The following is a 26,760-nucleotide window of genomic DNA, read 5'->3' as shown; positions in this document are numbered from 1 at the left end:
CCAAACAGAAAGAAAGTGAGAAGTTCAGTGTTGTTGTCCTATTGTACACATTTCAGATCACTTGAAACCTCAAAATGGATATCTGCAAAAGAGCACTTTTTTTCCTATGGAACAATTATGATTCTAGCACAGTGCAAATATGGACATTTTGCAGTGTCAGATCCCTTTCATGCAAGACTGCAAAATTGCTAGTATGTCGAATGGATGTAATCAAAATCCTTTGATTTCAGGGTTTTTGCCCATTCCTGGTTGAGAATGTCTGTAAGTGAGTCCCAGGAAATGCGTTTACTGAGATGTTTTCCCAAGGATGAGTCATAGAGTGTACGTGCTCAGTGGGGTTTATGTCTGGAGATTTGCCAGGATATGTCACTGATTTGATTATGTGAGTCTCTGTCCTTGTGCTGCATGTGGGTCAGGAATCTTCCATGAAAATGACTCCCCTCTTTTGAGTCTTTCACATGTTTTAATTTCAGGAAGTCTTTGGTGAAGCTCAGAAGTATATGTAAAAGCTTGGAATTGAACAGGAACAGAAGGGACGAGCGCATTAACATGATGTTGTAAAGCTTAGTGCCATTGATTTCCCTTGCTTTTTTCCTTTGGGATTGTAACCTAGCTATTTCAATCGGTGGAAAACATTCCAAAGGCTACCTTTACAATTTGGTCTGCATTATGCCCATAAAATGCTGTTAAACCATGTTTAAAATTTCTGGACTCTGGCCTGACCTTGAAATAAGCACACAGTACATTTTTCAGATAATTAAGTGATTGTTAAGTTTAGTCACTTTCTCTAAAGCATGTGTAAATAAGCATGCTGGGGTGTGTTATTCTTGGATGTACAGTAATTGCTTATTGCGTGGGACTGCAAATTACTGAAGACTGCAGGAGACAGATGACAATGACTGCTCCTTGCAGGAACATCTTTTGATTCAGAATCATCTTTGGAACAATGGGTGTGAGATATTACACTTGGTATATCAGTTGTATTTTTATTTATTGTTAAGCAGCACTTTGTTTGGGTGTTGTGACCTTTCTGATTTGCATTTGAGAAATGTAGACTTATGCAGTCATTTTACAGTGTAAAAATGTTCATCTACCCACCATTATTAGCTTTTTTTATACAAAGAGCAAAATTCTGTTACACATCTCAAAGGGTGAAAGTCCTTAAAATATGCTTTAAAATGCAACTCTGCTATTTGGGAGTGGTTCTGGTCTAAAAGGGAGAAGTGTTGAGCACTTGTCTGCCAGATGATTTCAGGAAAGTAATCACCACACTGTCTCCTCTATACTTTATTGTTTTGAACTGCTGTCCCCTTTAAGGCTGGGTGCCTGTATATTCATGACTGTTATCTGTTCCAGTGCAAAGTTAAATTTTCTTAGAGTGTCTTCCTATGTCACACCACCCTGAGTGGTCCACACTTCCTCTAATCCGAAACAGACAAGCACATTTAAAGTCTTGATCTTGGGAAATTCTCACGCGATTGCTCAGTCGTCGTCTTTGCTGAATGTACACATCTTGGGAGACCTCCAGCTGAGACCGAGTAGAGGTCACTGGGCTACCAAACGCTTGGCTCCGTCAGGGCTGAACCACAGCTGGCAACTGTCCAGATGTACAGCAGGCGGAAACTTCCTTGAGTTTTGTTATTGAACTGCATACTTCAAATTCCTCTTTTCCTCTCTGCAGTTTTTAATGATAGCTGCTGATGATATGCATTAGACCAAGATGAGGTCACCATGATTAAGAGAGGAAGTATTTCCAACTTTATTTCATAGGCTGTCTTGAAATATTTTTGACACCACTCATTTAGACACTTTCTGGACATGTTTGGAACTGTAACTTAAATTTTACATGATAAATTTAAGTTTAGTCTTTGGTTAATAGATTGATGTGGGTGTTTTTGGGGAAGGCTTTCATTTTGAATGTAGAAAGCACTATAGAGAGGGAAATTTACCATCCAAATGCTTTTATTTGTGACAGTTCTTGCAATTCTCACCTGTATGTGTGTTTTTTGTAAAACAAGGCATCTGGTTTCTGATGCACTTAGTGAGTGATGGCAAAACAGTGTGTAGCATGATGATGGTATGTCATTGCTTTGTTGATGACCATGTACAGTACTTCCGCTAGAATGTTTTAAATCTCCACAATATGTAGTCACTTAATAATATTGACTGTAAGATGTTTTTATCTGTCACAATTACTCTATTAACCTAAAAGTGAACCTTTGCCTTACATTAGAATTGTTCCAAACTCCTTTCCACTGTTGACTTACTAGAACAACAGTTTACAAGCCATGGATACCTGTTTTGTTGGTGAGTTGAATCTCCATTTTATTCAGTACGAATTAGCACTATAATATATGGTATTATAAGGTCTTTGTAACTAGACATTTTAATCCTGTAACATTAGTTTTCTCTTTTAAACTCACTGGTAAACGTCCTTGTTGGTAGACTCTGAAGGCTGAAACACATCACTCTGCTGTTTGGTAACAGTCTACTTTTACTGCTAACGCCATTAAGTTAGCTCTATTGGATCTCTGACAGTAATACTTCACTATACCAATAAAAACCTCTTCAGCCCTGTCCCCTTCAGTGACTTGTCTGTCCTGCTGATGGACTACTACTCTGGAGACCATATGTTCTTTTGTATGGCTGATTAACCCTTTTATCACTTTACTTGTCTCTCTGACCTTTGGTGACACCCTTCCCTCATTTTCCAGGTGTCACCAGTATAAATAGTCACAATGTTGTGAATTGTCTTTATTAAAAGCACTGAGCGGTTAATATTGAGCTGCCATATTTGCTTGTGTATCTTATACTCAAGCTTTTTGGCACTGATAAGAAGCTTTGAATAAATGTATTCTAATATAGCACCCTCCACTTAGTGGGAACTTTTATGTAGCAGTTTGCTGAATATGGCTATAGTACCCATGTATTTCTGGCCAGCAATGTAAAAAGAATGTTACATTTCAGCATCTAAAAGTTCTGGTCTGAATGAAAGTTAATTCCTGTAAAATGCAAACTGCTAAAACAAGAATACAGAATGTAAAATATGCTAAATGGCAGGCTATCCATTCAAAAAGTAATGTACTAGGCATTTTCACCAGAGGGGACAGTGTTATTCTGTATATTCGGTTCATTTAAAATGTTGTGATATCAGCATAGACAATTTCATTCTGTATAGTGAAAGGAAGCAGGGCGTATTAAACATAACTACAATTTTTTGTATATCTACAATGTAGCTCATTTACACAGAAGACTAGAAAAGCAGTATTTTTAGTTAGTGGCTGATTGAGCATGTGCAGTATATTCTGTATATACCACTGGTACTGTGGATATGTATCACTGAATCAGGGCTTGTTAACCTCTGGTTTGACATTTTTAATGCATACGTCAGGCCATCCCAAGAAAAGACTGGGGAAGGGAAGAGGGGGTTTGCTTTTTTCAAGTTGTTTCCCATTTTCTGAACTCTCCTCATACTCCCCCTCATTCTCTGCTTTATTCAACTTCTCCTTCCTCTTACTAAGGGGCTTTGCTTTCCCCTGGGCCCCTCTGCGAGTACAGCTGCCCTCAACATCATTAATTCATTACCCATTTTTCAGATGCCCTATCCTTCTGACCTTCAGTGCTGAAAGAAAACCTGTTTAATGTAATATAATTGCTATATGTGGTATTACATGTGGGGGGTGTAAACTGTTTCCCAGAACCATTTCTTAATTGGTTACTGTCATGTATTTTTAAATGTCTAAAAGCATCTGATAGTCAGGAAACATCCAGTGTTCAGAGGTTCTGGCTAAACATGGGAGGGACTGGTCCTCATTGTGACAATGCTCTCAGAGTTAAAGGTTCTGGCCGGAATAAAGCCTACAATCTAGGCTTTTCCCACTAGCAGTTATGCCTGGCACTTCCCTCCCCTATAAAATATTATGTATTATGACTTGGTGTTTTGCTATAGATGCAATTCTAGCATAGGGGAAAAAGCAGCCAGACACATTAGTATTTGCAGCTAGGGACACATACAGTAGGAAGATAAATGAGGAGAACATGCGCTTTCTGAAGCACTTCTCCATCTTTTGCTGTTTTACTGGAAAATAAATAGTGCTTTATTGGAAAAGAACATGAAAGTGAAAATAGCAGTTGATGTAATATTCTACTCCATCTATTTGCAATGCAAGATTTTATTTAAATTGGAGAACTTTTTCTTTTTTTGTAGTTACCTTTAATGGAGCCTGATATATTCACTATAAATGTGGCCTGAAATCTGTTCAATGTTTTGAGAGCTTTGTAGAATCTTTCAAATTTTATAATAATTGCAGCTAAAGTACATTCCATCTGTGTTGAACTGAATGATACACAAAATGAAAACAGTCAGATGAATGCATAAGATTAAGTAAAACACCACTGCAAGTTAAAAATAGGCTTTGTCTTCTTTAAATCATTTGATACACTTGGGCTATCAATTGATGTTAACCTACAGTATTTTCATGGTCTTGCTCTAGATTCACTATATTTTTTTCATTCTTAGACCTTTACATTTACATTTATTTTGTTGTTCGAGCAATGTCGTAATGAGCAGCTGCCGCAGAATTGAATTCTGAAGAGATCTCATTTCAATATGTTTGTTCTATGATTGTGTTAATAAATACAGATGTTGTAGAAGATTTATTCTGAGTGGCTATAATGAATTGTGTCCTGTAGTAGTGACAGCTGAGGGGTCCATTGGAACCTGACTTCATGGCTGTTCTTCAGTTAAAAAGTATGGTCTAATGGGCTCAGCCTTGTAACATGTTATAGTAGCTATATCCTTGTAGAAGGCTTACAATTACTGTCTTTTGTCTTTTATTAAAGCTGTTATTTAAAAAAGAATCCTGCTATGCTGGGCAGCAAAGTGGCACAGTGCTTAGCTGGGGCGCTGGGTTCAGTTCTGGACCTGATGTAATATCTATGTGGAGTATGTTCTCCCCGTGTTTGCGTCTGTTTTGCTGTGGGCTCCTGGATTCCACACACAGACTAAACACGTACACTGGTAGGTTAACTGGCTTCTGGGAAAATTGTCCTATGTAAGTATGTATTCCTTGCCAGGAAAGGCTCCAGCTCCCCTGTGACCCTGAATTGGATAAAGGGGTTAGAAAATGGATGGATGTTTGGATGGCTGTTGGTTTTCAAAAAGATTTTATTAAAATAAATTGATCTACGTCAGCATTTACACAAAATGCTATCCCAGTATGAAAGATTTGCTCCTAAAGCTTGCAACAACAAAGAAAGGGGAGATTTCTGTGCAAACAAACATTCTTCCTTTTAAATAATATTAAATGAAGATGGGAAGTAACTGCAGTTACTAAAAGTAACAGTGTGGACAAAGAAAATGGAACCTACAAAGATATGAAAGGTTAATGAGAGGAGGCCATTTGGCAGATCTAGCTTACTTCATTGCAAATCCAAACACTGGAAGGTGATAATTTCTTCAGTCTCAAAAAGAATACAGTACTGGCAAACTTCCTGAGTCCGGAAAATTGAAGCATTAAACTGGACTACAGTCTTAACAAATCAATATAATATATTATAATATATATATATACACTGTAAAGGAGCAAGTAATAGGTTTATTCCATGCTAAAAAGAGAAGAAAGAAAACATGACGTTTCAGTCGTGGAGCCTTCTTCGCGTGTGAAGGTGTCTTCTTCACCTGAAGAAGGCTCCACGGATGAAACGTTGTGTTTTCTTTCTTCTCTTTTCAGCATGGAATAAACCTATTATTTGTTCCTTTGCAGCCTACGCATGCTGACACAGCTACCCACCTGAACTATATATACTCTATATTTTTGCACTGTACATCAATGCTAAGGTGACAGAATGGTATTTGTACAAGGAAAAAGCTGTTTCTGCTAAAATGTGTTCTAGGAGGTGGGGCAGAACACTGAAGGTACAGCACATTGAGACCTAGAGAGTCACTTAAGAACACGTGAAGAAGTGTAAGTGATGATGGAAACAAAAGCACCAAATGTTCTTTTCATCTTGTATGTGTGCAAATGGGAGTTAAAATAATCAACTGTCAAACCATTGTAGAATGTCTCATACACTGAAATGCCAAAATATCATTCCATGTGTTAATAAACAGGTAAACACAAATTCCCTTTAGAGGACAATTCACTGTAAAGGAACACTGTACAATTCACTTTAGAGGACTGGATTCAGCCCAAAAGCAGGTAAGGGGTTTTTCTCATCACATGGTACTCTCACAGTTGGGTGGGAAGGAATGCCGTCCTCTTTATTTTTGGATTCATGAAGGGCAAGAGGCACATCTCTTTAGTTTGAATCTTCTGTCTTTTTGTGCTCACATTTTTTCTGCCATCTTTGAGCTCTTAGAAAATCCCTAGAACTGAAGCTGCCGGGCTGTTATCTCTGTGTAGCAGAAAATATATAAATGCTTTGTTTTCTCAAACCTGTTATACAGTGATTCAGTGACAAATATCCTGCGCTTTCAGACATACTCCTTGCGTTTCTTTCGTTTGTGATGATCTGAAATTCTGCCTTATTTCTTTTGCTATTTTAGCATTCCCAGAATTGGCAGTCTTACAGTGGTGGTACGTGTTTCATAAGATGCAGTACTCCAAGGAGCTGTCTTCTGTTGGGAGTTTCTGTGATTCAGGTGGTGATAACCGATATGGTTATAAGATAGAATAAAACAAGCTAGTTCTAGATAATAAGTAATTTATGTTTGGACCGTGGCACAGTGGTTAGTATTGCTGCCTAGCAGCCCTAGGGCCCTGGGTTCAATTCCTCGGATGCTGTTTGAGTGGAGTTTCTGATATCCGCGTATTCACTTGGTTTTCTTCCAGGTGCTCCGATTTCCTTTCACACTCCAAATATGTACTGGTATATTAACTGGCTGCTGGGAATGTGCTCCCCGTGATGGATCGGCAACCCATCCAGGGTGTATTCTGTCTTGAGCTTGTTGCTTGCCGTGATAGACTCAAACTTCTCCATGGCTCTGTGTTGGATCAAAGGGTGAGAAAGTGGGTGGATGGATGTTTGGAATATTTTCTTTTTAGATTAATAATCCTAAACAGCTTCATAATATTTTAAGACAAGAGCTGTAGCAGTGGATAAAGGTACCATGAGGTCAGTTTCCTCTTTTTCCCAGTTATTGAACTTGGGGTGCTGTGCTTTTTCCTAAGGAGTAAGTGAATTTTTATTTTTTGTTTTGCATATAAACCTCGTTCGGATACACCGCGAGCTCCTGCACATTTACTGCTGTAATAGCTATTGATTTTCTTTATAGGTCTTGGTTCAACCCATTGGAAATCTTTGCTTAGCTTGTGAGTGCGACGTCACCAGCAGCCAGTGCTATTGGCATACCATTTTCATGGTTCAGGTCACAGTTATGCATGAGATTGTACTGGTTACCTGCTGTTTAAATAAAAAAGTGTGACTGAGAAAGACTTCCTTTGCAGCACTCAAAGGGTTAAGAAATTTGTGCACTAGGTATGCTGGACAGAAGACAGCGGGGGATGGGGGCACACAGATACCTAGAAGGCAGATCATTAATTATACCGACCCTGGAGACTGAACTGCTCAGGCTGTATCTCTGGATGGTAGCTGCAGAGCTACACTTGTACTCTCCTGGCAGGGCACTACTTTTAATGAGAAAGAAAAGGGAATAAGAGGTTGTGGCATTGTTACAATGTCACATTGTTTGAGTAACTGTTGGTATTTGGAAACAGTGTGCTGGAATTGAATTGTAATGGCAAGTAAATACTTGAATACTGGTTACACTGTAAATGCAGCACAGCACGATTTAGTAACAGAATGGCAAAGGACTGATTTGATTTATTGTCTTAGTAGCAAAGGCTCACTAAATGAAGGTGATTAAATGCTAGTTACCCACCATACTCTTCCCTTCTCATATACAGTATATATGTATATATTTGCTCAGCAGATCAGCCCCCTTTTTAAGTGTAGCTTTGTCTACACACAAACATCCTGGAGTTCTAAATTAAGCCTGTTAAAGGTGCTACCCACAAAGCTGTAAGTAAGACATTTCTCTTCAGAATTCAGTCCTATTTTTGATGTAAAAATAGCCATATGTCTAGCCAGGCTGTAATCATATTAGACAGTTTTGTCTCAAAAGCTTGTAATAGTAATGCTTTCTTGTTGTTTTCTTTTTTTGTTCCATATCCTGTTATATTAGGTGTGTCCTGCATTAGCATCTGTTATTGATGTTTTTTGCTTAGGCTGTAAACGAACTTAATGGCTCGACATCAAATTTCAGAAACCTTTTCTGGCTTCTGGATCTTTTCTAAAAATCATAGATAGCAAGGGTAATAAGTCAAAGGTACAAAAGTGAAGCATCCTTCTATTTACAGTATAATCACAGAAGAGTTGATTCCTGGCAAGGGTTGAAGCAACCTGGAACCTGAAAATCAGTTGTTACACAATTTTGTAGGAAGCATAAAATATCAGGAATGGAATGGCATAAAAATTAAAACAGAAAACCTATTTTTTTTCCTTCACCATTGATGATAAATTACTATTTTATTATGTGGTATTACTATAAATTGCTTTAAATTATTCACACTCATTTGCTAGTATATAACGACTTCTTTTAAGCTGAGACCATAAAGACCTTTTGGATACCAGCCAGTTTTGTAATGGGTAATAATTTAGAATTAGGTATACACTTAGTACTGGAGAAGGATGAGATACTGTTATTGTAACTGACAATGTCTCTTATTAATTATTACTCCAAGACACTTTCTATCCTAATACTGCAGTAATATAGAAGAAATATGCAAATTACAGTGCTCAGGTCATCTTTGTCAGATTTTGGTGTATTATTTTTATAGATGTAAAAATAAAGTAATGTAAATCATTGTTTGGGAGAGTAAGGCAAGGTTCTGTTGAGCTCACAAACATCCCTTTTAAGGACTTCAGAACATCTCTTTTAAGTTCTGTCTCAATTGTTTTGTGTTCTGATATTTCCTTCCTCTGTTGGTCGCTTATATGCTTAAGTAGTCTGAAAGTAGAGGCATTGAAACCTAGCTTTAATTGAGAAAGGCTTAAACTAATTGACTGACAATACTGCCGTTCATTTTAGCTAATTGGAGACCCTGTGTTTAATCAGCAGATATGTTCATGGTCATGCTACGATGAACTAGCAGTTCAACACCTGAGAATGAACAGGAACTATCTTGTAACCTTATAAATATTTTAGGTGCATTCATTATAGACTTCCAGTTGAATAGGTCATTAGGCATCCTTAACAAAGTAGGAGTAATTTAATCTAAACATCTTGCATGCTAAACCACACAATTAACATCTTTTTTATAGTATCCTTAGGTAGTTTTATTGTGTTGTACAAGTTTTATACACTATGGTATTTTCAAGACTGTTACAAATAAGCAACATAAACAAGTACAAAGTACTCAAAGGGTTAAATTTCACTGTTATTTCCAGGTTTTTCAAATGATTTCCCTTTAACCCATCTGGATTTAGGTGCAGTGAAACAGAACTATTGTGAAATAGGGCCAATTATACTCTCTTTTGTAGACCCTGAAACTCTCCTTTTGTAGATCCTCTGTTAATATTGCTTCTCATTTTTCTTGTACTTCTAAACATATAAACAATCAAAAGTCTATAGTATCTTTGCAGTCGTAGGTTAGTACCAGGATAGATGTGGTGCTACTTCATTACTAAACAGTGGTAAATCTTGAATTGTGCGGGCTGATGTCAGCTCCTTGAATAGTTGGGATGCAAGTCTCCTGCCGAGTGAAAACTTACAGGGGTGAAGGGATTGTATTGGCACCCCTCTCTTAGCTCCCCAGCTGGCTATTGTGAAATCTTTCCGCCTAGTTACTCTCTAGGCCTCAGGGAGCCTGAATTCCCATTGTGGGTAATACACTGAGAAACGAGAAATGAGCCGCAGTTTGGGGGTTTAGACTGTGGGGGTGTCACCAAAAGAACATTTCAGACTGTCGGACCATCTGTTCCAAAAATAATTCCTTTCCTCATACATCCCTTGTTTTGCAGCTCATTCAGGGTGCCACATCTGGTCATTCTTTGTCCAGTCTTTGAAACAGTTTTCTTTTACCTCTTTTGTTTCAGTAAAGTGTTTCCATTCTGAGTTGTTTCTGCTCCAGACGGTGTTATAGGAGGGTAGAAATTTAGACCTAAGCTTGCATTCAGTTTCTTAATAGCCATTTGCTATAAATGGTTTGGCTACAATCTCAACAATTTTCCACATTTCAAAGCAAAGAAGTCATAAAAGTGAGAAATGTCTTAGGATGTCTTACTGTAACCAGCAGAATTTTGATACTCTGATGAAAGTGGAGTGTCGTAACGGAAACCTTAGAAAGTGTAGCCACTTTTTGGAAGGAACTACAACCACAATGTAGTCTCCAACTCCAAGTCTTCCTGTAATGTTTGCCATGTTTCCATGAAAAATACTCACATATATGTACACCTACAGTGGACTGTGATGAGTAAAAACACGAGGCCTTGCATGTGAGCAGAGAAAAGGAAATTCTCATTTTATAACATTGAAATTTCTACAACTACAATATGAGGGAGCCACATTTATCAGAGGTTCGTCTTCAAGCTATGATTAGTTAACCAGTAGCGGTGTGTTTGCATACAACATTGAGAAGCCAAAAAGCCAAACAGCAATATGTGTGAATGACTTTATGACTTGGAATGGATTATTATTTGAGTTGAGTCTTTGACCTCTATAGACATAAATTGAATTCTTTATGTTATGAAGGGTCTGTTCTAATATCATATAGTAGCCAATAGCAGACCTACCAGTTCATATTAAATATTTATTATTATGATATTATCTACTTGTGGAGAATGGTTGCCTCTTTTCTTTTATCATTTCGTTGAAAGTACAGGATTTTGTGTGACTGTGGGGCTGCTAGGTTTGGTGGGTGGTTATTAAGATGTGCAGATGACTTTTGATGAATTCTTACTTTTTAGCAGGTCATTTGAACTTGTAATATATTTTATTAAATCACAAATTTAAAACAGAACCCAAAGCATTTGGATCACTGCAGCATGTCCAGTACAGAGCATTAATAGTATAGCAATAGCCATTTGGAAATAATTATCTTGCAATTAGAGTTTCTCTGCCCTCCGCTGAATGATATCTAATATAAATTTCAATCTGAAGCAGTGGGAAGCAGCATATGAGGTCTGTGATACATGAAGCACTGATATGTCTGACACAAAATCACAGGCCATAAATAGTAGCATGATCAGTGCTGTAATTTCTCCAAATATCTTTGGAGTTGGGCAGCTTTTTATATTCTTGGCTCTCTTTGTTGGCAGTTTTAAAGAGGCGCTCAATGCTCACTGTGACATTTTTAGAACATCTCTGGCACTTCACAGCATCAGTGTCTGACGTGAAAGCACAAGAGGATACATCCTACTTTGTAAAAATATCGTCAACACTACCAGTCTGTATAGACTTATTCAGAGCACTTGTAGCTGTTGGTATTGCCAAAGATACAGTATCTTGTGGTTATGCAGACTGAAAAAATGAAATTTGAAAGTAAAAGCAAAATAGAAGCCTAAAAGTTATGTATTTTGAAGTACAGTAGGTCACAAATAGCATTCAAAAGATTATTGTACACTGTGTATACTTTTTATTGGCTTAACCACAATAAACTTTTTGTAAGAGTGGATTGACAAAACCCTTGATTTACATTTATTCATGAACATTTTATAACAGTTCCAAATACATATTTTGAGTCTGATTTTAAATTCGACACTGTAGACCAGGGGTCCTCAATCCTGGTTCTTGAGGTCCAGTTTATCTGCACGTTTCCTAAATTGATTTAAAGTAGCGGCGCCTGGTCCATATAAACCGATAATGAGCACAGCTGAACTACAAAACCCATAGGCACACCAATGCTCCTGGACCAGTTATGGTGACCCTTAGCTGCTGCATATAATCTAAAATTACTATATTTGTCCTGTTGCATAGTAAATCACCCATCAGACTGAGGAGTAGGCATAATGGTAAGACTACTTTTTAATTTAACAGTTGACCAATTTTAATATCTATAATATCATATAGATTATACAGTAGAGGAACAAGTAATAGGTTTATTCCATGCTGAAAAAAAGAAGAAAGAGAACACAACGTTTCGGCCGTGGAGCCTTCTTCAGGTGTGAGAGAGACAGGGCAGTAGGCAAAGGTAAAGTAGCGGGAGAACAAAGGTTGGGAGGGAGGAGGAGTGAGAGGCGGGAGCAGGGGACAGAAAGAGAGGCCAATCAAGAGGTGTGAAGTCAGAATGGGTGCAGAGAGGTGTGAAATGAAACTTCCAATGAATGGAGAAAATTTAAAAGAACAGTAATCTGTCGTTAAGGGAAGGGAGAATGTGTGATCCTAACTGCAGAATAATTTTAGTTTCGGTGGTCTTTCTGATGTATGGAGCTACCCACCTACCCACCTAGATTATACAGTATTAATTATATTAAATAAAAAAACATTTATTACATTATTTATTTCATCAGTTGGTTACAAGTTATTAATTCATCTGACTAGCACTTTTAAAGTGAATTACATTTGTATCCATGTACATTTATATTAAATTTGTATAGCTGGGAATTTTACTAAAACCATCTGAGTGAAATACCTTTTTTACATGTGCAACAGTGCACTCTACCAAAATGTGAGCCCACAACCTTCCAGTCCAGCGCCCAACTACTACTCCAAACAGCTGTAGTAGTTAAATTTAAAAAAGTATTATTTTAATTTACAGTATATTATTGGTAGTATTCAGGCCCTTCCAATGGGGTCTCATTTTGTGAAATTAAACAATGATGTATACTCATTTTTCTAGGCTTCATATTCATATAATTCAAAGCTTGAATGATTAAACTGAAGACTTCTTAGGGTAAGATGTATATAGCATAGTATGGTGGCAGCAATTTGTTGATTTTGCATCAGATGTAACATTTACATTTAGACTAGAAAGTTCAAATTTTGTCTTGTCTGACTGGCAAAAGGATTTGTGGCATCACGTATTGCTTTACTTTAAACTCCTGGAAGGATTTTGGATATGTTTTAATTTTGTACAAGCCCCCTTTCTGGACTATCAGGAAGTTATTGAGCCATGGATATTTTCTCCCATGTCAGCCACAGAGCTTTGTAACTTTTTCAGACTTGCCATTGGCCTCTAAGTGGTATCAACCATCAGTGTCCTCCTTGCTGGACTGCTTATTTTAGAGGGACAGGCTTATCTAGGCAGTCTGGATATGTTCCTCTTCTTAATGGTAGACCTAACCATGCTCAAAAAGATATTAAGGTGTTTTTGAAACATTTTTATACTCTTCTCCTAATCTGTGCCTAATCTTTCTTATTGAAACTATGCTTGAAATTTACTACCCGACAGAGATACCTTACAGAGACAAGTGTTTTTATTCTGAAATTGTGAGCACAATTATTGAGAACAGAGACCATTTGACTAATTGTGTGTAGCTCATTAAGGTAATTTTGGGGACCTATTAATTTAGGTTTACTACTGCAGTAACTACTGCAATCTTTAAAGTAACAATGCAAGAACTGCAAAGGTCAGAAAACTTTTGCAAGACACTGTAGTTAATTGATGAGATTTATTTAAAACAAGGCCATTTTAAAATAAAGATCTCATTTGAAAAAGTTCTATGTACTTTATATGAAAAAAATGAAAATAAGATCTTAAAACACCACACACAAATTGGCCTTGTAATTGTAATTACAAAATTGTAAAATTGTAATTTTCACTGTAAACTTCTTCTGACATACTAAGCAATATAAAAACAGGAATTTTCTTGAGGCTTGTATACCTTTATTTGTTAATTTCCATAACTCCAATATCATATTAAATAGATCATTTGGTAATAGTTAACTGGAATTGCACAATTCCCCTCATTGTTCATCTTATGTCAAACCACTGAATGTGTTGTAGCATGCTTAGCTTTAATAGCGCAGAACTTCAAATACAAACTTAGGTTCTAGTAGTTTTATTTTTTTTAAAAGCCTACTTGTTCCCTCTTGTCCTCCTTCTCTGTCAGGTTCAGAAATACAGTGATATATAAGGATGGTCAAGGTGAACACTGCCAGTAAATACCATAGTATTTACTATCTATTTAGTATTAGTATTTACAGTATTTTTATTATTTATTAGTACTTATTAGTATTTAGTATTTACATACCATAGTAAAATACCAGCAGAGATAATGTACTCTATAGCAGGCTATCCAACATCAGACATAATGAATAATTTGGGATGCTCTTTATAGTGGGTTTATGTAGAACACATCTCAGCTCGCTGATGGTCAAAGGTTTCAGCCTCTACAGTTTTAGGAAGCTAATGAGTTCTGCGTTTGAAGTAGAATGGCCCCAGCAAAGTTTCAGAGAGCTGTGTGAATCTGTAGTCTACTGTTAAAGCTTAAGTTTTCTGTGGTCAGGTGACTATTAAGCCTTGGAAGCACTGCCAGTCACAAAAGTCACTTGCATACTGTACCACCCAGTAATATTCCGTCTCCCATTTGTTAATGTGGATTTGTATTCCCTATAGTACCAACCTCCTTGCCTTTTAAACACTTCAAGAAGTATTTTATTTTAAAGATGTCATATGAAATCTGTAGACAGTTGAGTGCCACCTGCAATGCATGGGATGTATACAGGTAGGCTTTAATTTCCACAGTAGATAAGTTTTTGATTAGATTTCAATGTAAACAGAAGGCACAGACAAAAACAAAGACATTTTCTAGATGTGTCAAGCATGAGATGGGACTATTAGAATAGAATGACTATTCATCCCAGCACTGGGTATATGCAGCATATATGGACTCAGACTCTCTGTTATGTTATGTGTTCCTGGCCATACCTACGTCCATTTGAGGGAGAGCTAATGCTGCCTAAAGTAGCAAGTGGCAAATTCTTGAGGTGCATTAAATCAGCTTTGAAGGTAAACTGATGCCATCTCTTGTCCTTTCCCCCATGTTGTTAGAATCTTGTATAGATATTTTCTTTGACAACAAGATTAAATAGAGAGCAGCTGACTCTGACATTGCACTGCTGATTGAGTCAATCAATGGGGACTGAGACATCAGTAGCTTACCTAATGTATGTATAAAACAACTCAAATGTCAGCTTATGTAAAGATAGCACTATCAACTATAACATTAGTTTATTTTGTTGCTCCTTATAAACTGTATACAGCACATTCTGTTTAAAAGTAACTTCAGTCTTGTCTGTATTTGCAGCAAATAAGTTTTTTTTAATCTACTGTCTTTATCTGAAATCCCACCTTGAAAAGGCTTATTTAAATTTTCAAATGTGGATTTGACGCATCTTAAAAAGGGGTATTAACTTAAATTAAATTCAAAATAAAAAAAATTTAAATTCAGTACAGAAACAGTGAAAGCAGCCTTCTGAAATTAAACGGAATACGATGATGCCATTTTAGCTGACACAGCAGAAACCCCACACATGGATCCTGATTTTTAACATTTTATTCTTATTTTGATTGTGAATGATCAAGTATGTACTATTTTAAAGAGATTTGTTTTTAGATGAATTCTGACAAAGATATTGATTTTTTGGAATTCTTTGTATTTTTAATCAGATTCGTTCATTATTCTTGGGTTATGACTAAAGGTACATATTCTGAAAGTCATTTAATTAGTTCATTGACAGATGAAGAGAAGGGCGTAGTTCCTACTTAAATACTTAAACACACAGTCCAGCAAATGGCTCAGCCATAGGAGTCACAAATGTACAGAGAACCAAGCATCCATCATACAACACTACTGAATCCCATCCTGGCAGTGTTCACTGATGCCAGTGGTGACTTCCTGCCAGTATGTAGGAGGAACAGCTTAGTCATGACATGATGACCTTTCTATTGTTCTGCTAATCCCTTGCTTGGATGAAGTCTTTTGCTCTTTGGATATAAGCTTTTACTGGGTTCTTTTCAGCTACTCCCCCCCAAAAAAAATAAAATATGTCTGCTATTCAATACTGAGTTGCAACTTAAAATTGGAATAGGAAACCATTTTAAACCCAGGTTCCTTCATGAGCATCTCAATACACAGCTACACGAATGAGAGCCTGGGCTGTTTAAAGATAGGGTCAGCTGATGGCAGCACAAGTCAGATCAAGGGGGCCTTTAAATTGTTAATGAGGATTGATATCTTTGAGGTTGGACTTTGGTATTGAATTTCTGCATGGCCCAATGCCTATTGATCTCACTGTTCTAATGTTCCTGCCAGACAAGCAATGCGCCTAACACTCAGCCTGCTCATTAGTTTCAATTGTAAGATTTATAAATGCAAACATCCGCTAGACTTGGGAAAAGTATGCTTTTTAAAGGAGAAGCTGAATCCCACTTTAATTCAATGGAAAATTGAGGGGATCAGGAGCACAAGTGAAATAGAATGCCACAAAGAGAATGCAGCTGCAGAGCTTGTGAGTGAGTGAGTGTCGTCAACATTTAATTCTAACTCCTCTCATCCCTGCTGCATAATTAAAAGGCTGTGACTTCATACAAGGTCTGTGTAAGTGAATCAAATCAAATGCATTTTATATATAGATGGAGAAACGACAAAGAACCTTTTTTCAATGAAGGGATCAGACTATTTTATGTTAATTGAATCATATGTTTATAGATATGCATGACACATGTATAGATCTTAGACCAAAGGTGAATTATAGAAACGGGCATTTTCTGTAAAAATACTAATAGTAAGATTATACACCTAACACCTTGGAAATTGGTTCTATTTTTGTTGCAGTTGAAATTGTTACTAGTGCGATCATAATTATTTTAGAGGAATTTGTCATAATTATTATTGGGGAAAAACACTTTTAGGGCAGTATCAAATGACTGTTCTGTGCAATGAGCTGCAGCAACATTTTTGTATATTGTATTTGTATAGAAAGACCCTAATAGCTTCGAATTTTAAGTGGCAACAAATTCAATCAATGTGGAAATGACGGAGAGGGGATTTCTCTAACTCACAGATGTCTTTAATTGATACTGATGTGAATTCATCTTTTATGATTGAGAGCCTCATATTCTTTAACAAAGCCGGAAAAATACCCCTTAAAATACTAAGTCTATGGTCTTTGAAGATTTTAATATTCTGACATCAAATGTAAAACAAAAAAAATGAGAGATGATTTCAGAGAACTGTCTATTTATGTTCAAATTTTGCCTGTTCCAACATTATAATTTCCCAGTGCTCTCTGTAATTGAGCCTGAAAAGAGTTGTGGTAGGTAATTACACAGCAGTGCAGTGAGAGTTGTGCTGTCTCTGCCACACCCTCTGGCTGTATCGTTTGCTGTGTAGGCTATAGGACATTTTCTGTGCTGTTGAAAATGCCTAGGACGTGACTCCAAAAATAAAAGATCACACCAGCTGTATTTGAAGACTTGAATAGGCAGTAGTGGGATATCAACAGGATGAGGTTCAAAGCAGTTTACTGCAGTGCACAGCTGTTTTTCAACTCTTTTGCTACCTCCATTAAAAACAATTAAAAATACAAAAGTTTTTTCAGAGAAAAATGGTTAATTAATTATTTTAATAATTAAACTTATTTTGTCTTTTCTTTTTTATTATTAAACCTTTAAAGGCCTTTCACAAAAGAAAATTTTAAACAAACTTTAGTTTACTGTGAAGCAAATACCTTTTTACAGTCTTCCTGTAAATCACTCTTCAGTTTTCCTTAGCTAGATATTCCCACCCAGAGGCAATACAATTCCGGTATCTTATTCACTAACAGTGCAGGGTGGTGCTCAAGATTGCATAACTATTAAAAGTTTTTTTCAGCAGTTTCCTTCCTGGAACATTATTCAATCCATCTACCCATCTACAATATACACAGCACATTTCTGTCAGTAAATGTGTAGAATCAGTAAACATTGTGGTGTTTGGAGATGCACAATGAAAAAGTTAAAGTTTGTATTAAAGAAATAAAAATAACAAAGCCACCATATTGCTTTTGGTACTACATGATAATACCATGCTACGAAGTATAATTTTTGTTCTGTTCACTGGGGAGTTATTAGGCTTGTGACTGCCAGTTTCTTATAGCAATTATTTTATTTAAAGTTACCTGAGAACATTTGAGAGCATAAACATTTCTTTTTTCCCCTTCTTTGCACTGGCTTTATAGATCTTCTGAAGTCATCGCACAGTATTTCTAAGCAAACAGCATGTTTATGTTAACATAAAATCCATTTCTCATTATGACGTAGTGAACTGTCTTCCTAAACAAATCTAAACACTGTTTAGCATGTCTCATCAGCCGATGTGCTTCACTGCTTTTTTTAGCAGCATGTTTAGTCTTGCCATGCGTTTTTAACTCATCACTGTTTTGCAGGGTGCCCAGGTGTGGGTGAAAGAGAAGGAGTTGCTTCACCCATCCACTGTAAGCTCCTGTTCCAGCGGCTCTTTGGTCCTCAGAACTGACTATGGAGAGGTATGCCTACAAAAATTGACCCAACTTAGAAATTCAACTGGGATAATACAAGCTTCACTAAGTCAATTAAAATTTTTACGTCATGTTGAGGTGCTACAATGAGAGGGTGAGCTACATATTGTTTCTGTGCTGGGTTACGTGTAATTATATTCCTCCAAACTATGACAGAAATAATAGAATAGTAAAAACATACTCTTTAAACCTACGTGAAGATTAATTAGAGAACACCAAATATCAATTTTTATTCAATCATACTTAATATTAACCAGACCCGTAAGTCCTTCACTGCACCTTAAAATAGATCATCGCTTTGTTTGGGGGCAAGGTTTTGACTGAACATGCTCTGCATTTTTATTTTCCCTCTTGGATGGTTTGTCTCTGTCAGTGGGAGATAAGACAACTTTAAAAGATTTTCCAAGATCACTGGTTTTGGTGTTTTTTTCTTTCACAAAAGCTTTTTAAAAGTGGCCCAAAACTCTAATTTAGTGTTCTTCTAAACTTAGTTGATCCAACATTTCAATTGCCATACATTCTAAAATGTGAAGACTTATAAATGATCAAGCTTTTACTTGGAAAATATACTGTAGTTAAGTTTTATTCTTTAACAAACTGAACTTTCTCTGTATAGTCTGAGATGTGTTGCAGTAGCTGCAAGGTTTTAAAATGTCCTGTTATACTGATTTTAATATTGTGAAGGCAAGTAATCTTTGCTTAAAGGAAAAAAAATCACAAGATTGTGTGGATATTTATCTCCCTGCTTCTGTGCTGCTGTAACAATGGGGTCAGTGTCAGAGGATCCATGCTGTCTGTTTTCAAGCACTTTGTACCTGAACCTCTGATCATCATCTTGTGACTTTGAACTTGAAATTAGAGACTGGAGTTTGATGTCAGGTGTCCATTTTCTGGAATTTGCCCTTGGGGACTTTCTGGGTAAGCAGGAATCCAGCCCAGTAGGAGGGGAGGAGATAGCGTGAGTTCAACAGGTAAACACAGCTAACCCTAAAGACACCAGATCCTCGCAGCTGATATTGAGAGTTTTAGTAAGACAGGCCAGTTTTAAGTCTCCCAGATAGACATCTTGACAGGACCAGAAATTAACTATGTTGCCATTTGTTTGATGAATAAATTAGGCTCAATAACAATGGGTGAGTCACATTCTTGCATGCTAATAAATGCATGTGACATGAGAGTTTCCTGTCTCCAGGACAGTGAGAAAACTGTAAACAAACCTAAGGTAATGAGTCTTCAGTACGTAACTGTGGCTTGTCAGGGTGAAATGGGTTTTCATTAACTATGTGGCTTAAATGATGATAAAATAATATAAGGAATAAATGATTAATGATTGATAATAAACCACTTAGAGATGTCAAATTAAAAAGGAAATACAAAGGGTGTAACTCTACCATTGAAAAAGAATCTGCTAACATATTTTCATTTTTTGGCTGATTCAGTTATCAAAACATGAGCAAATCCTTATAGATTACCTCTGTCGGTAATATAATTTCTTCAATAACATTTGTGCAATTGCAAGACACATGCCTGTGTAAAGTGTTAACAGACTATTTTCATTTGTATCTTATTCCATTCGTTCATACAGTATACAATAGTATTTTCACAGCAGTGCTTAATTGATTATTTTAATTTTGGCTGGCAAAAATAATTCTACTGCTGCTTTATAACCATCGAATCATTCTCTTTTAACATCAATATAAATTTTCGTCCCGAAAAAGAAAGGTGTAGCAAGTTTTGCTTTCTTTATATTATCAAATGCATTCTAGAACTTGCACTTGATCACTGCAAATCAGAACAAGCCTTTGTCTCATAGCTATCTTATACTCTGTCAAAGTCTTGGCTATGTGTCTATAGTTAATGGCAACGAACTTGTAACAGGCAAAATGTTCTGCCACTTGTTCACTGCAGCCCTTTATGGCTGTTATCTTTAAGAAGGATCACAAGATGAGGACTGTGTCTGGGGAATGAGTGGCAGGAATTGTGACCACTAGGAGTGTCGCCCAGCACTCCATACTTATCGGCTTGGCAGTCTATGGAGACCTTTGTGTCTGGAGGAAATCCTGTGCAGAAAAAAATATAAGAGAGATTGAAAATAGTATCAGAGCTTAACATTAAAGAATAAAATCAGGAATGTCTTAGTGGGGAAATGCCTTCCGGTGCCACGTATTCTCAAAACTGATTAATTTTTTTTTCATGTACAGTCCAGCCAATTCAGTCACAGCCTTTTATGGTTATTTCTCCTAGTCAATACCTTGTCAATTAAAAGAACCCCAAGTTAATTGTTTTAATATGTTATGGACTGTGGTAAGATGTATTTATTTGCCATTGATATTGACTCATTTGAAAGGAAACAAAAAACCCTTGTCAATGATTTTCAGACAACAAGCCACAATGAAAAGGTAATTGATGTGATTTATCGTGCAGTTGTGCCAAGCATTTATTTACTCTCCTGCCAAAGTTTGATAATTTGTTTTGCTGGCAGATTTCTATGGATTTCTTGCATTATGCTAAATGTTTTCAAAATCCATTATTTCACAGGTGCAGATTCCTTTTACATAGAGTAGATTTAGGATTTTTTTTGGTTTAAGGTCAGTGTATTTTTGCCTCACTACAGAAACTAGCATTAATTCTTTGAAATCTCATCTTATTTGATTTATATGATATTACATCTCTACTGATCCCCTCCCTATAGTCCAGGCACCACAGGCTCTCATTATAAAGGGCCAGGCATTTAAATTATTAAATTATAAAATTTAAATTAACTTGCAAAAACTCTGATTACAACTTCTAACGCAGGTATAGATTAAAAATGCTTTAGTAAATGGATAATTCAAAATAAGGAATACGTGGAGAATGCCTTTGTGGATATCACCATTAAAGCCTATATTTGTCATGTAAAATATCACTCTCTAAAAAACAAGGATACATGTGTTGTTTACCCATGTGAAGATTTGCTTATATACAGTCTCAGAAATGTGAGACGTCTTCCTCGTTGAATCTATGAGAGTGTATCAGTCATAGGGAAAGAACTAGGATCCTTTCTTTTTAGGAAGGGCAACGTTGCTGTCATCCGAAACTTTTAGAAGTTGAGATATAGTTGTTGGATTATCATTCACAGTGAGTTGCAAACCTAAGGTCCTTTATTTTCTATTTTAAGCAACTATGTAGTTTATATTGTCTATGAATTGGACAGAAACTTTAATAGAATACATCTCTAAAATGATCAGAAACTACTGAAGTTGGTTTTGGAAATCCGTATGGAACATTCAATATATGAAGCAGATGATAATCTTACTTGTAGAGGACACTGTGTATTTCTCTCTGTTTAGAGGCACTGTCTTCACATTCCTTGCCCCCCTACTGAGTTTGTATGTGAACTGATGCTGTAATTAGATCCCAATTAGTGCCAATCCTTTGGGTGTTATTTCTGTGCTATGTTTCTAATCTTTCCTTAAAATGCAGTCGTAACACACGCAAATGTCTAGGTTTAAGAGGATTGTGAACCCTAATAAACTGTCTGAAATGTAACTTTTAACTGTGTAAACAGAATTTCAGAATTTTTAGCCAAAAAATTCCATCTTAATTTTATTTTTATGATTGATCTGATTTCTTTCTGGTATGCCATTGAGTCAATTTTAGGCAAACTTGGGACTCATGTTATAGACGGTGTTCATATGAGGCAATGTCGGATGCTGATCTAGGGTTAGAATAACCATTCACGTTGCCTCATGCTTAAGACACTTACCCTGATTTAACACTTTATTTCACATTTTTAATGTGTTCTCTTTTAGGTTCTAGCTAGTGAAAGGTTCAGTTATGGGACTTAATCTTGTCAATACAGTTTTCTTTCCCATGATTCTCTTTACCAATGGTTTTATTTGAGCTTGGCTTGGAAATATCAATAATGTAATTTAGATACCTCAATATGAAATTTTCTTTCATATGTGTTCTGTTAAAAAGTATTCAATGCATTATTCAACCCATTTTATTGGTTTCACACTGGCTTCTTATCGACCTGTCCATTTCCTAACTGCTTCATTCAGGGTTGTGGGAGGGCAGGAGCCTGTCCTGGAAAGGAATGGTCACAAAGTGGGATACACCCTGGATGGGATGCCAGTCTGTCACAGGGCACACACAGACACAAACACTGACATGTAGAGAATCACACCAGGGCCAGAGGAACACAGGGAGACCATACTTACTGTATGCTGATAGCACCCCAGGTCAGGAATTGAACCCAGGGCCCTAGAACTGTGAGGCAGCAACACTGAGACACTGTGCCACCCTGGTTTCTTATTTTGTTTAAAAAAGGAATATAAATAAGGCTTATTGAATCTTAGTGGAATGTGGGAAAGAAGGATGTTAAGACTTGGAACTGATTCCAACCACAACGTTATCATTCACTGCAAATATTGCAGGACCACAATTGCCTGTTACTAAATCTGTGACAAAATATTCCACATCTAAGTCCCCTCCTCCACGTTGTTCCATATTAATCACACAGTTGGGGTTGCCAGCTGCGAGAATGACCAGTTTCACTCAAAGTTAAACGCAATGACCCATGCTTCTCACTCATCGAGGAGTCTGTGCTGCTTCACAGTACTGTTTCTGTAGCTTGGCCAATGATGCACCTGAATATGTTTGACATTTTTCTTCAAGTGGCACCTGACATTATCATTTATCATTGTGAATTACAGTATATAGCTTATATGCTGCCAGTCTATCAGGACAACATAGTGACCAGCAGGGACATAATTTTGATATGGAGCTTTAAATTTGACTTCACTGTGCTTTTATTAGGTTGTACTGTCAAATTTCACCCACACTCATTATTACACAACTGATAAATAGTAAATGACTTACCTTCTTATTGTGAGTGTCCACTTGCTGTATTCTTCCTTGATTATTCAACACTCCCCATAAGCATTACCTCCCCATAGTCCCAGGCTACAAATCACCCATTATATTTTACGCAAAAAACATAACCTTTAAAAATAAATCCACTGTCTTTATGCCTTTGTACAATATTTCATAATGCAGTTTCATATTTATTTCCTTGGTCTTGGATAATTTTTAAATGTAATTCTCAACACATTGCTTGAACGTAGTTTTGGAGTACATTGAAGTAAGAACACTGAAATTATTATACATGAGTCATTACACTGTATAAATGAACAGTGCTAAAAGTACACGGATATTGGAATAGGTGTTATATACAGTGTCTTGCTAAATTATTTAAAACTCAGCAAAGTTTCTGCAAAGGTTTTAAACCTCTAGCTTAATGGGTGCTTTTGCTGTTGGCTTTTTAAGAACCTCAGATGGTATCTCAAGCAATAAAAGAACCAATAGGTGTAAAAATGGCAAATTAATGTTTAAATCTGTTTAAACCCAAGAGACCCTGCAAGGGATGATACCTGAACCTCCTAAAATATTATCCAACAATGATATTATTGATTATTTTGTATTGACAGGATTACAATTCTGTAGATGACAGTATCTGCATAGTATCACATCATTAATGTGTTGTGTTGAACCTTTGAAGAGTATTTGGATATTTGCTATTAACATATAATATTCCAGTTGTATGCATGCCTTTAAACAAAATATGAAATAACTTGTTTGTATCAGATAGCTCTTCTTTGTAGCTTGTACTGCAGCAGTTGGCATTGTGCCGGCACTAAAACTAAAGCACTATTCCATCATGTTCACAAACCTGAGTGCTGCAGCATAAAAACAATCCTAGAAAAGTCTCCTTTTGCAAGCCCACTTCATTGCCATCAGCTTTGCTTTTGCACATTAATGCATCAGCTCTGCCTTGTGTAGGCTCATGGGCATGTTCCCATGGAAACTGGCACACTGTAATGCTAGTGGTAAATGATCATATGCTTTTATGTAAATGTGCAATGATCTGATTTGTTAATGAGTAACAGACAAGTCTTCCATCCCTTCTTGCAATACACCTTGGGGAGACTTTCAAGTTTAATTGGTAGAATTGTGTGTTTCGGGTGACAACTAGCAAAATACAAAGCAGACCACCATCTGAGTTGAACTCAAACTCCATGCAGTGTAAGCAATTTGGTGACATAAGAACTGTGCAACAAATTAAAATCACCTGCACAATTTGCAAATGAAGTTTACATTCCTTCAGCCAAATAAATTGCAAAATGAGAAGGTAACCATCATTATTAATGTAATGTTTATTAGTGTTATTTAAAGGAAACACAGTACTTTATCTCTGGCTATTGTCAACAGCTTCCCAATCCTGGTCCTGGAGATCCACACAGCTGCTGGTTTTTCTTCCAGCCAACCTCTGGTATAAAGTTAAATCCCCAGTTGGCTCAATAATAGGATTAATTTGAACTATTTGACTGTTTTCAGCTATTAAACATTATGGAGATTGAATTTTCATTATTGCATTCATAAGTAAAATAAAACCCCAGATGTCTGAGAAGAAAAAAAACTTGCATATATTCCAAACAAGCAACTTGTTAGTTCAATTAAGGGTTTAATTAGGTAATTACGCTCAGCTGTGTATGGGCCAGAATTAGGAACCTGTGTGTTAAAGCATTCTAGCTTCTTCGCAATGCTTCTGAAATAATTGTATTTGTTTTCTTTTTGTAATTTTTTGTTTATCGTTTCCCTTGTGGAAAGCTTGCTCTTGTCTCCCATGACCTCAATGTTGTGTCTTACTTTCGGACACTATCGGGTGCAAGCAGAGCGGGCTGTAACACAGACGTGAAATTGGGGTTTGTAAATTGAGAGCAGTCAAAGTTGCTGAAGGACTGAATAGGGACCGATTTACTTTTTTCTCTTCAGAAACATCCCTTTAATAAATAATAGCAAGTCCCTGAAAGAGGGAATTGCTGCTGGTGTGTGCTAATCTTAGCTCTGGACTGTTCCTCTCACTGCACCTGTCACCTCCCATTGCCATCCTGCAGTCTGTGCTCTTAGGCTTAACTCTCTGTCTTCCGGGAGAATCCAGGAATTCTAATGGCTTTTGCCAGATTCAGCTTATTGCTTTAAAAAATAAATCAGCTTATTCAGACCAATGTTTTCTCTGATTTCATGTCCCCTCTTTTAAACTACAAGTCAGTATTTTCAATATTTGATCAAATCTATCTTATAAATGTTTTTGTCTATTTTGTATAGAATTGTTTGTTGGAATATTTTAAACATAAACCACTGTCATCTCATTGTGGGTATAATAGGCTGATTAATTTGTTGTGTAGTGCTCAACATATCTCTTGTGTGTAGATTTGAAAGGTGAGTTTTCTAAAAGGTTCGTTCTCATAAAATAGTGCTGAATCCTTGTTTCTTCTTCCACCCTAAATTTTGTTTTATGTTAGTATTTGAAGTTCCATTAGCATGTGATAACACTTAAAAATAAAAATAAAACATAAAAATAGGAGTAGCTCTCTTACTTCCCTACTTTTTTCCTACTGTTTTTGTTTAGTTTTGGGGTGCCTATTCAGCATGTGGTGATATAAACTCCCTTAAGATCCCTTATAAATGTATGCCTGCAAAAGTTCTTATATACAGTACACAACAGAAAAGCTTTCATTATCATGCAAATGCTGCTGGATTGTAGTAGAAAGCCGGGGATCAAGTGTCTTTTTCAGAAAGTGGTAAAAAGAACAGTTGCAAAGCAGCAAATGCAGATTACAGCAAGAGCAGCAGAGATGTATTTGCTGAAAACAAAGTAGGCCAGATACAGCATGATAGTGCTGCTGCAGCAAGGCTTTGAAAAGACAGAAGTGTGTGGGGACTGTGCAGTGTCAATCCTGCGGCACTGCTGGATCAGCATGTCAAGAATACTGTGAAGCCAGTCTGTGGTGTCTAGGTGACAGGAAAGGTGTGTGTGTGTGTGAACAAATTTAAGCACAGGGCATGGGTCTGTGAATTTGAAAACCTTTTCTGCTAAGGTGAGCTCTTCTGCTCCACTGCAGCTCAGATGCTGGAAGAAGAATCTAATTAAATTATAGGGGTTGCATGTCCACAGCTTAATGCCCTTCTTTCTGTTTGGCATTTTAGATTTTATTGGGTTGTTTTTTCTGGTCCTTTTGTTTCCTTCAAAAATATCGCACATTATGTCCATTCTATGCATTCCATTCTTCATATGGTAAGGTCTCATGTATAGAATCCTAATTGTTCTGATTTGAGACCCATCAATGCTGTCAACAGAAAGCTTGTGATCATCTATCGCTTGAGCTGCACCTTTACATCAGAAAAGAAGCCACACTAGAGACGGACAGAATAGCCCTTTGGATAAACATGTGCGA

At 36.7% G+C, this 26,760-nt stretch overlaps 1 protein-coding gene across 1 annotated transcript in view; it reads left to right on the top strand.

Annotated features, from left to right (window-relative positions):
* LOC102695284 (unconventional myosin-X-like) overlaps positions 1–26,760 on the top strand; it is a 134,030-nt gene that overhangs the window by 22,387 nt on the left and 84,883 nt on the right. The window contains exon 2 of the mRNA XM_015359310.2: positions 18,371–18,469. Coding sequence (XP_015214796.2) covers positions 18,371–18,469 — 99 coding nt within the window. The remainder of the gene's footprint in view (positions 1–18,370; positions 18,470–26,760) is intronic.

Source organism: Lepisosteus oculatus, chromosome 12 (assembly GCF_040954835.1).
Source record: "Lepisosteus oculatus isolate fLepOcu1 chromosome 12, fLepOcu1.hap2, whole genome shotgun sequence".
NCBI classification, from domain to species: domain Eukaryota; kingdom Metazoa; phylum Chordata; class Actinopteri; order Semionotiformes; family Lepisosteidae; genus Lepisosteus; species Lepisosteus oculatus.
The sequence above is the reverse complement of the archived record's forward strand: the minus strand, read 5'-3'. Positions and strand labels throughout refer to the sequence as shown.